General features: G+C 33.8%; 2 protein-coding genes across 2 annotated transcripts in view; both read right to left on the bottom strand.

Moving 5' to 3' along the window:
* LOC126723631 (serine carboxypeptidase-like 16) overlaps positions 1–835 on the bottom strand; it is a 76,256-nt gene extending 75,421 nt beyond the window's left edge. The window contains exon 1 of the mRNA XM_050427262.1: positions 816–835. The gene's annotated coding sequence lies outside the window, so the exon portion shown is untranslated. The remainder of the gene's footprint in view (positions 1–815) is intronic.
* Positions 836–9,690: 8,855 nt separating this feature from the next.
* On the bottom strand, positions 9,691–11,388 carry LOC126725184 (protein NUCLEAR FUSION DEFECTIVE 4-like). The gene has a single exon (XM_050429770.1). It carries the CDS (start codon positions 11,386–11,388, stop codon positions 9,691–9,693), a length of 1,698 nt encoding a protein of 565 aa, XP_050285727.1.
* Positions 11,389–13,576: the final 2,188 nt, after the last annotated feature.

Raw genomic sequence — 13,576 nt, 5'->3', positions numbered from 1 at the left:
CCAAACAGTTTGCAATGAAGGATTTGGGAGCTGCAAAGCAAATCCTTGATATGAGAATCATTAGAGACAAGGCTAATGATACATTGAAGTTTTCACAGTCAGAGTATGTGAAGAAAGTTCTCAGCAGGTTCAACATGAATGAAGCTCAACCAGTAAGCACACCCTTGGGTAGTCATTTCAAACTAAGCAAAGAACAGTCACCGAAGACAGAAGAAGAAAGGGACCATATGACCAAGGTGCCCTATGCCTCAGCTATTGGCAGCTTGATGTATGCTATGATGTGTATAAGGCCAGACATTGCACATGCAGTGGGAGTTGTGAGCAGATTCATGAGTAGGCCTGGAAAGCAGCATTGGGAGTCAAGTGGATTCTGAGATATCTGAAGGGTTCATCAGATACATGTCTTTGCTTCACAGGTGCAAGTTTGAAACTGCAGGATTATGTAGATGCTGATTTTGCTGGTGATATTGATAGTAGAAAGAGTACTACAGGGTTTGGTTTCACTCTGGGTGGTACAGCTATATCATGAGCTTCAAATCTACAGAAGATTGTTACTTTGTCTACTACAGAAGCTGAGTATGTTGCAGCAACTGAAGCTGGAAAGGAGATGATTTGGCTACATGGTTTCTTAGATGATTTTATAGCATATAGTTCAATCACTTCAACGGCTGGTTTGATGAGCTAGCTAGTTATATATCTAATTAAAAAGTATTGGCTAAATCTTATACAAGATAATTGAACCAAATTTCTAAAAAAACCTAGGAAATAAAAGTTACAAGATAGAACATATATAGAAGAGTGAATTAATAACTAACCCAGTTTCAAGCTTGAATGGGAGATCACCATCAAAACCTGGTAGAGTCTTGACTATGGAATGTGAAGTGGCATAGCTAGAGATGAGCAATATTTGAAGAAGCACATAAGAACATATCCATGTCATTCTCCTACCAGTTAGCTCCATAGCTGCTTCTAAATGCACCAAACTATAAGACTGAAGCATGTATATATGTTTCAGTTGTCCCTTGTGTGTGTGTATATATATATATTAAGGTCGCCTCTCAGCTTTAATTATTATATTGTATTAAATATATTTTGTGATATCCCATCCAAAAAAAAAAAAAAATTGTGATAATCATTATGATTAAACAACCAGACAGCAACAAACTTTCCTAAAAAAGACGGGAGCAATGCTGTTGTTCAATGTTCAACAATCTAGGGTATGGGACTTTTTTTTTTTTAATAATACTTCCATCATTTCAGTAAAAAAAACAATCTAGATTTCTAATTCAGGAAGCTGGCCTTAGGCATGGGAGTTCTTAGGTTGGTTGTGGAGTTGGATGCTAAAGTGGTGGTTAATCTCATTACTTCCACAGGTGGTGCTAATAAACCATATCTCCCTCTTCTTAATAATTGCAGATACTTGCTAAGCAGGTTCCTCCAGACCCAAGTGGTGCACGTGTTCAGGGAAGGGAATAGGTGCGCTGATGCACTTGCAGGACTGGGTAGCAGCATGGCTGAGGAGTTTTTGGTTTTTGATTATCCTCCTAGTCCTGATGTTTTGTATTTTGTTAATCCTGATGCAGCTGGTGTATTGTATAATAGGACCTCTTACTCTGTTCTCACTGATATAGTGAGTTAGTTCTGTTTGTATTTTCCCCTGAACCAAAAAAAAAAAGATTTCTAATTCAGGAATTTATTTATTTATTAAAAAAGATTTCCACTTTTGCTGTTGTAACCAAGACATCATAATTTATATTTTATACACCAAATTATTTTTGCTCTTATTGCCCGTGGCGCCAAAGAACAAAGACCTTATATAGTGTCTTTTTGGAGAGAGAGAAAAGGATAAGAAGTCGAAAATATGTAAGATCCACAAGGAATTTTCTTTCTTTGTCTGGTTCTTTTTTATTGCTCTATATTTGATTGTTTTGTTTAGTGGTTTGGAAATTGAAGGAAAGTCACATAAATTTGCCAAGGGGTGTTTCAATTAGCCCTAGCAAAATTGGATGTGGACTGTTAACCTGTCTGAACCCGTAATAAAAAGAAAGAGTATGGATAATAGGAATGGCAACTCATTTTCGTCCTTTTTTTTTTTAATAAATATTTTGCATTGCATTTATCCAATTTGACTTTACCAGTTTACTTGATTCCTCCCATTCACCAAGGCTTTATCATAAAATTTAAAATTTATTTTATATATTGTAAACCTCGCATTCAGGGAGGCTATATTATAAAATTTAATATTTTATTTTATATATTGTAAATGGAAATACTATAGACATTACTTGTTATATACCCGTGTGAGTTTGGATTAACTTTTTTAGCTTATTTAAAGCACTCACAGCAGTGGTGCTAAATAGCTATATTGCTATTTTTAGCATTACCAATCACAAAAATGGAGCTACAACAGTGGAGCTATAGCCAAAAAATTTGGCTTCTCAGCTACAGTATACATCTATCTCTAAAGATAGATGTGCATTGTAACTCAAAGGTAAAAAAAAATATTATTTTATTTTGTGTTCACACTTACGGAGAATATATATATTTTCTTTCTCCTCCTTCCCCATTTCTACCCATTGCTCCTCTCTCCCCTCAGTTGGTCCTCACACTCTTCATTTCTTACCATTGCAAGCTTCAATTCCTCCACTTGCCACCCACCCAAGCCCTTGCCCAGCGCAGACCCAAGCCGCTGCTAGGTTCGATGCTGAAACGGTTTGTGGGTGGTCTCAGTGCCAAAACGGTTGGTGCTCTTCTTCCCTCACCTCCACTCTGCCCCTAGGTTCGTGGGTGGGTTGCTAGGGTCGTGGTGTGTGGTTGCTATGTGGGTCTCTTTGGATTGCATATCCGGGTTTTAAGATTTCTAATTGTGTGCTCTTGGCTTGGGTATCTTGAGGGTGAGTTTTTTTTTTTTTTTTTTTTTTTTTCAATTGGTTGCTAGTTTTTTGGTTGAGCTTGAGGCTAGCTATTGTGATGGTGGTTGTGGTTTGGTTGTGCTACGATGGTGGAGGTGGATTTTGATGTGGTTTGGTGATTTTGTTTGGTTTGGGTTGAGGAAAAAGTTGGGGATTTGGGTTGGTGGTTTTTTTTTTTTTTCCCTGCTGTGGACTAGTGGTAGTGGTGGTGGTGGTGGTGGTTGTGGTTGTGGGTGTGATTGTGGCTGATGGTGGAGGTGGTTGTGATTGGTTACTAAAGTTTGCTATGAAAGTTTTTATTATTATTCTAATGAGTTTTTTGTATTATTTTAATCAAATGGCTAAAAATATAGATCCATTGTTGTAGGGTGTGAAACGGTAAAATAGATAGTGACTTTTGTAAGTGCCAAATAACTAAATTTTTAGCTCCACTGCTGTGGATGCTTTTACGAGTATTCACAATGGAGCTGCTAAAATATTTAGCTTTTAGCATCTCAAAAAGTTACATTATTTACTTTAACACTTCATCTAACAATACACCCTACATCTCATCTCTTATCTTAGTACATCACTTATTATGATAAATAATACATCCACCCACAAAAATCCATAGCAACTAGCCACAACCACCCACTACCACAACCAGCCACCATAACCATGGCAACTAGCCACCACCCACTGCCACAAGCACCTACAACTAGCCATCACAAACACCCAAAGCCACTATAAATCCTAATTAAAATACCACAAACACCCATAGCCACTATAAGTCTATAACTCCTGATTAAAATAAAATAAAATAAAAACCACCACAAGCCCACCTCAACAACCACCACAAAACCCAACAACCCATAATTGTCGCCGCACGAAAGGCTAAATTTTTATTACTATACTCTAATTGAGTAGTTAATATAACATATAAGAATACCACTTGACCTAATAGTTTAAATCAATGAATTTGGGCCTAATTATTTTTTATTAACTAGTGTGTAGTCCCATATAAATGCACGGGTACAATCAAAAATAATCACAATTATATGGTTCAAATTACACATTTTTTTAGTAGATGTTCAAATTATACATAATATTAGCTTACACTTTTTTTAAACCATACGTTTCTAAAATATGTAATGGTTTTTCATATTTTATATATATATATATATATATATATATATATAAAATTCAAAATTTGATTGGTTTTAGACTCTTTGATTTTTGCACTCAATAATTCACTTGTCACAAAAATTAAAAACTTAGATGGACATATGGCAGAAAATTGAACTCCAATTGAAATCCAATTTTGAATCTAATTGGATTTAGACTCTTAGCACAAAATTAAAAATTAAATGGAACACGTGGTGCAAAATTGAAAATCCAATTAAAATCTAATTGGATTTTCTATAAACTTTGGCTATTAATATATATATATATATATATATATAGACTAGCCACTCTTCTCAATATTATTACATGTGAGACTTTACTTCTATATTCTTTGTTATAAACAATTGATTCCAACTAAGCCAACAAACTATTGATTTCTGGCCTTGTTGTCTCTACCAAAAATTACTCATAGTAGGTGTGAGTTCTTTATATCTTGTATGGTATCTTGAAGCAACTCATTGCACAAAAGGATATACATTGGGCTACTATTTTAATCAAGACTTTCCTCCCGTCCCAGTTTGTGACAACATCCTCTCTTTTCACCCCTGTAGTTTCTTCTGCACTCTCTTCATACACTTTTATTTTGGTTGATAAATCACTCTCTTCTTACACTAGCTAACTCAACTCAAGGATTTTGATGGAATAGTACTAAGCTCCCTCTCTCCAAATCCACCAAAGTAGTGGAACATTGGAACGTGCGCTTTGCCACTAATAATTAAATTCTAATCAAATGAAAATGTGTAAAGTATATCTTTAATTAGTTCTTCACTCCTTTGTTTACTCTCTTTTTTTTTTTCTTTTTTTTTTTCTTTTTTTCTCTTTCCCTATCTGTTTGTAGTTGTAGGCATGAAAGATTCAGCCGCTAGTCAATACCACACTTTCTGAATGGAAATCAATGCTGCTAATCAACAAAACTAATTTACTTGTTTTCCTTTCACTCGTAAGATCTTCTTCTTCTTCTTCTTCTTCTTCTTCTTCTTTTTTAATTTATTTTTTATTTTTTATTTTTATTTTATCTCATCTTGTCTTGGGAATGTTATGATCAATTGCAGTAGTTAATATAAAAACATAAGGCGTAAATACACTTTTGGTCTCTATATTTTGGGCAATTTCTCGATTTGGTCCCTAAACTGATTTTGCTCTTACGTCAATCCTTGATTTTTCAAAATCGTTTTTAAAATCGTCCCTACCGTCAACCCGGTTACGGAAGAAGCTGATGTGGCAAACTAAGTGCATACGTAGCATGTTAATCGCTGACGTGGCAAATAAAATAATATTAAAAAAATTTATTTTGCTTTTAAAAATGACAAGTCAACATTTTAATTAATAAAAAATTAAAATAATTAAAAAAAATTAAACTGAAAAAATTCAAAATAAAAAAAAAAACAAAAAAAAAACGTTTTTTCAATTTTAAATAACAATTAATAGTTTCATTTTTTCTTGAACTTTCTTAAGAAACAAACATTAAGTTAACACCTCTACTCATTCTAGGCTGGCGTGTCTGTGTTTGTGTTTGTATCTATTTCATTTTCTTCTTTCTTTTTAAGATAAACCAAAAAAAGAAAAGTCAAAATAAAAATAACTTAATAAATATGTGTTTGTATCTTTCTTTGTTCAAGCTTTCAATCCCTCTCTCTCTCTCTCTCTAAACCTGACTCTCTAATCTTTGGGTTTTTCTAGTTTTTCGTGGGGTGGTTGGTAATGGAGGTAGAGATTAGTGATCGAGGTGGAGATCGGTGTGGTTAGGGTGGAGATCAGTAATCCATGGGTCTTGGATTATGGGTTTGGTTGGAGATGGAGATGGAGATGGAGATGGTTGGGTTTGGTTGGAGAGGGCTAGGTTTTTCTGGGTTTGGTCGGGGTGGAGATCGGTGGTCCGGGTGGTCATTTTTGTTGGAGAGGGTTGGGTTTTTCTGGGTTTGTTCAGGGTGGGTGGAGATCGGTGGTCGAGGTGGTCGTTTTTGTTGGAGAAGGCCGGTTTTTTCTGGGTTTGATCGGGGTGGAGATCGGTAGTCGTTTTTGTACTGTTTAGTTAATCGTGACTCGGACTGGGCTTCGACCAGGTGGATTTAGTGTTGTTGATGGCAAGTTGACGGTGGATTTGGGTTTGTTGACGGCAGATTTGGTGTTGTTGATGGCGGATTATTTGTTGTTTTTTGGATCGGGGTGTTGTTTGATGAAGTTCTGGGTTGGAGGTTTGATGATTTTTCTGGGTTGGTTTTCTCATGTTGGTTTGGGTTTGATGAATTTTTCATGTTCTAGAGGTGTCGGTGGAGGATAGGGATTTTGTATGAAATTTTGCATTGTTCTGGGTTTGATTGTGCTCTTGCTCTGGGTTTGATTGTTCTTGGATTCAGGAAGAACATTCTTGTGTTCTTAGCTAAAAAATAATGAAAGCAATAATAATAATAATAATAATAATAATAAAATCAGATTTAAAAGTTTGTTTTTTTTTTTTTTAATTTAGTTTGAATTAAATTGAAATGAAAAATATAAATTATTTTTATTTTTTAATTAAACTGACGTGGCATTTTTTAATTTAAAAAATACTGACATGGCATTTAAAAAATATTAAATAAAATATTTTATTATTATTTTATTAATTGACTTTGACACCTGGCACTTCCGTTTGCCATGTCAGTTTCTTCCGTAACCAAGTTAACGGTAGGAACGATTTTAAAAACGATTTTGAAAAATCAGGGACCGACATAGGAGCAAAATCAATTTAAGGACCAAATCGAGAAATGGCCCAAAATGTAGGGACCAAAAGTGTATTTACGCCAAAACATAATAAGCATAAATAATTCTATAGGTGTAAGTCCAAGTATATTACACCATTTTTTTTTCTCCAAAATATTTCTTCCTACTATATATGTTATTTTAAGCCATTGTTTTTATTTGCTAGATATTGAATGTTATGTTAAACCCTCCCCCAAATAACCAAATATTTGTCAGATTCTAAAGAAAGAAAGAAAATGTTTTTCACAACCAAGTTCACTCTCAATTTGATTGATTTGGCAACAAATTTCAGCCAATATCTCTTTATCATTTTCATTAACTATCAACCCTACATGATTGTCTATTTTGCGTCTGTGAAGATCAGTTTAAGTGATCTTTGTAAGTTCATGATGGGAATGCATACATATTGATGATGCACAAAAATCGTCAATGAGTTGATCGTCCACACACGTGTCAATGGGTGTACCTGAAGAACAAAAGAGAAGAACCAATCAAAGGGCACCAGTGGGATACCGACCAAAGACCCTCCGAAAGTTAAGTCAGAAAAGAGCTCCAACATTGCTAGAGAGTATGAGCTTTAGAGAAATTGTGTGTCTCTTGACAAGGCTAAGGTACTTCACTTGCTCTCCTTTGGTTTCATAGTCTTCGTTGATATGCCTGATAGCAACTTGGGAGTCACTATGGATGACGACTGATGAGGCCTTGACTGCTTTGGCTAAGTCGAGTCCCGTTAGTACACCTTCGTACTTAGCTTCATTATTGGCCGTCGGGAACTGGAGTCGGATGGCACACTTTATGACGTTCTCTTCAAAAGATTGTAGGACTACCCCGATCCCTCCAGCATGTCTGTTGGATGACTCATTCAACTGCCATGGCGAGGGTTTGCATTTGCCTCTCCAAGGCGTTAGGCAGGTTTTTGGTCTCTTGGTTGATGGTTGCCATTGATCGTCTGGTCCATGCAACTCTTTGTCTTAGGAGCGGTGACATGGCTAATCACTTGTTTCCCACACATATTATATAGAAGCCTGTAGTTGGCTCTAGTTATTGCCAAGTTTGGAGATGACTTAAGTCTCTATTTGGTCCATTAGCAGGCACTGTGCGAATGCGGTATTACATGTCTTAAATTCAATGAACAAGGGGAATAAGTTGTCTGGAGGTTAAACTAGGCACAATCATAGTTGTCAAACCGTGAATCGTATCGTGAATCGATTTTTAATTTTTTCGTATCGTGTATCGTAAGATACACAAACACTTAATAAAATTTATAAGAATTATAAATATACATATATAAAGGATATATTCATTATAAATTTTAAATATATTCAACTAATGACTAATTTATTCATCCCTTATGTAATAATATTTAACAAACTAACTAAATAAATCAAACTAGCATGTGTTCATAACATTCACATTAAAATTACTTAAATTCAAAAGTGATAATATATTACAAATGACTCAAAAACAATAATTTATTTTCATCATCTTCATCAAATTGCATAATCAACCCCATCTAAGTCAACGCTATCATCATATTTATAATTTTACAAATTTATTTCTTCATTAAAATTTTCTACATTGTCATTCGTTATTAACATTTACTATCTCTTCTTGTTCTTTCCATTTCTATAAATAAAAAATAAAAAATAAAAAAAAAATAATAATTTTGGCATTCTAGTTTCTTGGACTTAAAACAATAACGATAAAAATAAAATAAAATAATTTAAAATAAATTTTAAAATATTAAAATGAAAGGTAAGTATGTACTTTGTAGTGCAATTGTAGGAGAGGGGAAAAAACTTATGAATATGTTATTTTAGTAAGCTAAATTAAGTAAACTAATAATTTTGTGTTAAAAACAAGTCTAACAACTTATTAGATTCAAATAAAAGTATAAATTTTAATAAAAAATCTCATTTTAAAGCATTTGTTTATGTATCGTACGATACGTACAATTTTACAATACGATACGATTCATACGATACACACACTGTATCGTACGATTCATGAACACTTACGATACGCCGATACGATACGAAACTTTTTACACACGATTCGATACGTATCGTACGATACGTATCGCGTATCGTACGATACTGACAACTATGGGCGCAATTCATTAGGTTCCTCAATTAAATCCACATACACTCAATATGGTCACATCTTTGAATTTAATTGAGGAACCTGTTTTACTACACTTAAGATAGTATACCTAAGTTTTACCCTTGACATGTTATATTTTAAAAATAAACAAAATAATTAAATTTATTTATTATATGGTTGACATTGCATTTATATATTAATTGTCATGTTATCCTTATGCTTGAACAATTTTGACCTGGAAAAGCAAGAACGGGGCCAAATGTACAATCATCACTGTAGGAATTGAAGAGAATGCTAACATCTCTGTTATTGTAACCACATGTGATTCGTGTTATATATTCCTGAATTTAGATTCCAGTGATCAAACATTGTTATTTATTATAACTATTTTTTCTTATGCTATTTATTATAACTATTGTCTTTAATCTCCATATCAGTTTCATATTTAATTACTAATGAGCTTTATTTTAGAAAATACCCTATAAAAAATGTCTTCTAAGCTTTGAGTCATTTCATAATGCAGCATGAAATTGAAATTTGAAGTGTTTGATATGCATTTTCATTTTTTGCGTTCACAACAGAGCTAAAAACAAGAACCAAAAAAAAAATTTTAAAAAAAAAAAAAAAAAAAAAAGATCAAATAAACCATCCTAGAAATGAACTAATTAAATAGAGAGGACTTGAAATGAAGAGGATCTTCAAAGGTTTTGCAAGAACGTTGTAGGTTCTGGTACATGCCACATTTTTCACCACCACAATCCCACAAAACTTTTCACTTAGCAGCAGCTGTTGTGTCTTTCTTCTTTTCCTCTTCTTCAATACTGATGTACGTCTCACCTCTATACCTCTTGTAAAGGTCACCTTTGTAGAACTCCTTAGTTCTCGCCACCAAAATCACCGAAATGAAGGCTGCAATTAATGTTGCAAGAGCCATAACTTTAAAAGATATGTTAAAACACTGAACCCCTTTGCAAACCTTATTTTTTTCGCCCCCCAATCCAGGCATCTTCTTTGCCTCTCTGTCATATAACCTTCCAGTGAGCTCTTTATTGAATAGAAATGACCCAATTGGACTTGCCATTTGTCCACAATTGAACAACGTGGAGTAGTGCTTGAGCCCAAAGATCTCAGAAATGATAGCAAAAACCAATGGTAATTGTGCACCAAATGTGAAACCGATGATCAAAGATGCCACATAGATTGAACCAGGGAAGGGAAAAGCGATCATAGCGAGTCCAATGCTTAAGAGGAAAAGCACAGCTGACAAAAGAACTGGACGTGGAACCTTATATTTCATGAGTAAGATTTCTGATATGAACCCAGAGAAGACTCTGCCTGAGTAATTCCAAATGCTAATCATTGATACAAAGGTCTTCACGGTTTTTGGCTCATATAAAAGGGCCTCTCCAATTTGTCCTAGATTGTCAATGGCTGTTAAGCATGATCCAAGTCCAACGAGTGTGGCAATAAATATAATCAACATGTCAATGCTGAATATTGCTTGTAAGATGCTATAGTCTTCCCCTCTGGATGGCTTGTTAAATACATCAGCAAAGAAAGACTTTTTAGGCTCTTCTCCTTTCTTAGAAGGGTTTTGTTGGAGCTCATCCAGTTGTAATTTCTCAATAATTATGTCATTTGGGTGCTCTCTTATTTGCCTCCACAGTAACACCTCTTGCCTTATGGCCACCACGCCAGGAAGGAACACAAAAACGCAAGCAACTATGGCACTCGCCATATAGGCTGTTGCCGAAAAGTTAACACGTTGTTGGGTCAGAGTCATTGCCATCAAGAACACAGCTAGTGCTGCTGAGAGATAGAGGAAATGATAAAAAACATTCACCTCATTTGATTGCTTCACCTTCACCTCTTTTTCACGAATGGTATACAAAAACAGTAACGATATAATTGCAGGCAGCCAGCCTATGAATAGGATCAATGAGGTAGAATCATCACCATATATGGCTAAGTACATTTGTGTAAGTAATGAGCCACTAAGCCCCACGTACCCTTTCAACAGACCCAACATAATAGATCGACTCTCAGGAAAATTCTTGACACAGGTGACTAGAGAACCTGTGTTTGCAAAATTCTGAGAATTGGCTGCAATGAAAATGTAGAAACACATTTGCCAAAATTGTGGCTTTGCAATCCTGCCTGTCACAGCCAACCATATCATAAAGTAGCCTACAAAGTTGGTCAATGAGCCAAGGAGGAGTATAAACCAGGTGGGGGTAATCTCAGCAATAAGCCCTGACACAATCCCTACACTAGCACCAATATCCTTACAAGAACTCATTGTGTTCAGCATGGTTTGGTTGTATCCAAGGTTCTTCTTGATGTCACTGGAATAGACTGCAAAAAGGTAAGTTGCACCTGCACCAGCCATGATCAGAAACGAGGCAAAAACCGAGGTCCACCTACCGGTCACCAAATGACGAGCCAAACCACAGCTCTGCAACTCAGCCATTATGCCTCTAATGCTATGATAATGGCCAAGAGAGAGGGGTTTAATTTGTTTATGGGATTTATAATTTAAATTAATAAGTGGGTTCTGGGTACATATTGGAAGAAATGAGCTATATATAAATAAACCAAATGGAGGACTAGTTAGTTTATGCAATTAGCTAATTGATGTTTTCCAATTCATTAAGTAGTTACTAGAAAGTAGTTTTCATAGGATGATAAGGGAGACGATGGTGTTGTCAAGTTTGTAGTTTTCTTAACAACAATCAGTTTGGTCCTTTGGTAATTGGCCTATCATCATTCTATATATGTATATCCTCAACAAGAAACAAAACACAACTCGTGGTTCAGTGCTGATGTTTGTTGCAACAATGTAAAGAGTGTTACATAACAGCAAGGCTATAAGATAGGAATATAAAAATAATTAAACAAACCATAACAATTGATTTTGATACCTTTAATATAAGTGTGTTAGATTGAAAGGTATGGTTAAAGTACTAAACTTAACAGTTCTAACCCCCATTTACTTAGTTTTAACGACAAAAAATCAAAACCCTAGTAATAGTTATAAGGTGGTTTCCAACAGAAAGATGAACCAAACAACCCAGAAAAAGATTACCATTCATGGTGAGGGAAAAGTAAAACTTGGTGAACGTTGAGAACATAATTTAGCAACATATTATTAAGAGTCTGACTACTTTGAGATTTTTAGCCCAAAAAACAAAAACTACTAAAAGACAGGATGAGTACAATTTTTGAGAGATTAAAATTTTGACACCCTTAAACGACCGCTAACACAGTAAAACATATTAATAGAATGCTCAACCTTCGAAAAAATATAATAATTTTAAGAATAATTTTTATTTATTAAATTTTTGAGCTTAATTAAAATTGTTACATTGTAAAACCAATAGAAAATCCATTTTATTGGCCAATAGAAAATGTCCTTTTTTTTCTTTTCTTTTTTTCTAGTTGAGAGGTCTTACTTTAAAAAAAAATTGACAATACTACTATAAGACAAATAGACATAATATATTTTATCATTACCTAGTCGTTTTAACTTTATTTCAAAATAATAACAAGTGTACATAAAGAGCAACTGCATCAGTCATTGCAAACTTTCTGTCTATTTTTTTTAAAAAAAAAAAAAAAAAAAAAAAAAAAAAAAAAAAAAAACTACTTTTTTCTATTTTACACACCCATTTTTACAAAATACCCACATTAGTCTATCTATTCTACACATTTATTCAATAAAATATTCATTCTTTTACAATTTTTTATTATTTCCTCACTCATAACCCCTCTCTCTCACAGACCCAACACTACCCAAAAAAAAATACCAAAATATTAAATGCATGAGCTACATATACACGGTTACTGTAGCATTTGTGCATTTATGCACAATTTTACATCCACTAATGTGAGTGTTTTTTTGGTCAAAATGTGCATATCCCAACACTTTTTCTATTTTGCACTATTTTGCACTTACTGATGCAAGTGCTCTAAGTATGCATATAGGAGGGATGGAAATTCATATTTTACAATTTGCATAAACTCTTTCATTACACTCTCAAGTCTCAACATCCTCTTTTCACAGATTTCGTAGTCATGAACAAGAGAAATGCTATGTCTATTACATTTTTACAACACTTTCACAATAAATCTTAAATAACAGGTGGTTACTGACTGTTATTGATAGGCAAAAAAGTAATTCATATAGTAGGTTCAAATTAGAACCAATAACAACTCACCATTTATGATTTATTGTGAAAATGTTGTAAATATACTACTCCTCCAAAAATAAAGGGAAAAATGACAATTATGAAACCCATGACTCAATACCAAATTACACACTTAGTCAACTTAAATTTGAAAAGAAAAAATACATCTTTATTTTTTTTTTTTTTCTTTTAATATTGAAAACTATGTGATTTATAGGGTCAATGCAACACTCGAATCTAGGTTATTATCTCCTATCAGGAAAAAAAGAAAAAAAGAAAAAAAGAAAAATTGTAGCTTATTATTTATTGATAGTTTGATACACTTCCTTGTATATAATTATAGTTTATGACACTAAATAGTTGACTTGAGTTTTTTTTTTTTTTTTTTTTGAAACCGACTTGAGTTTAATTGAATAACCTAAAATTACAATATCTAAAAAACTATTCCTAAGTTTCACTTTTTTTTTTCTT

This window comes from Quercus robur, chromosome 1, assembly GCF_932294415.1.
Source record: "Quercus robur chromosome 1, dhQueRobu3.1, whole genome shotgun sequence".
Classification (NCBI taxonomy): Eukaryota; Viridiplantae; Streptophyta; class Magnoliopsida; order Fagales; family Fagaceae; genus Quercus; species Quercus robur.
The sequence above is the reverse complement of the archived record's forward strand: the minus strand, read 5'-3'. Positions and strand labels throughout refer to the sequence as shown.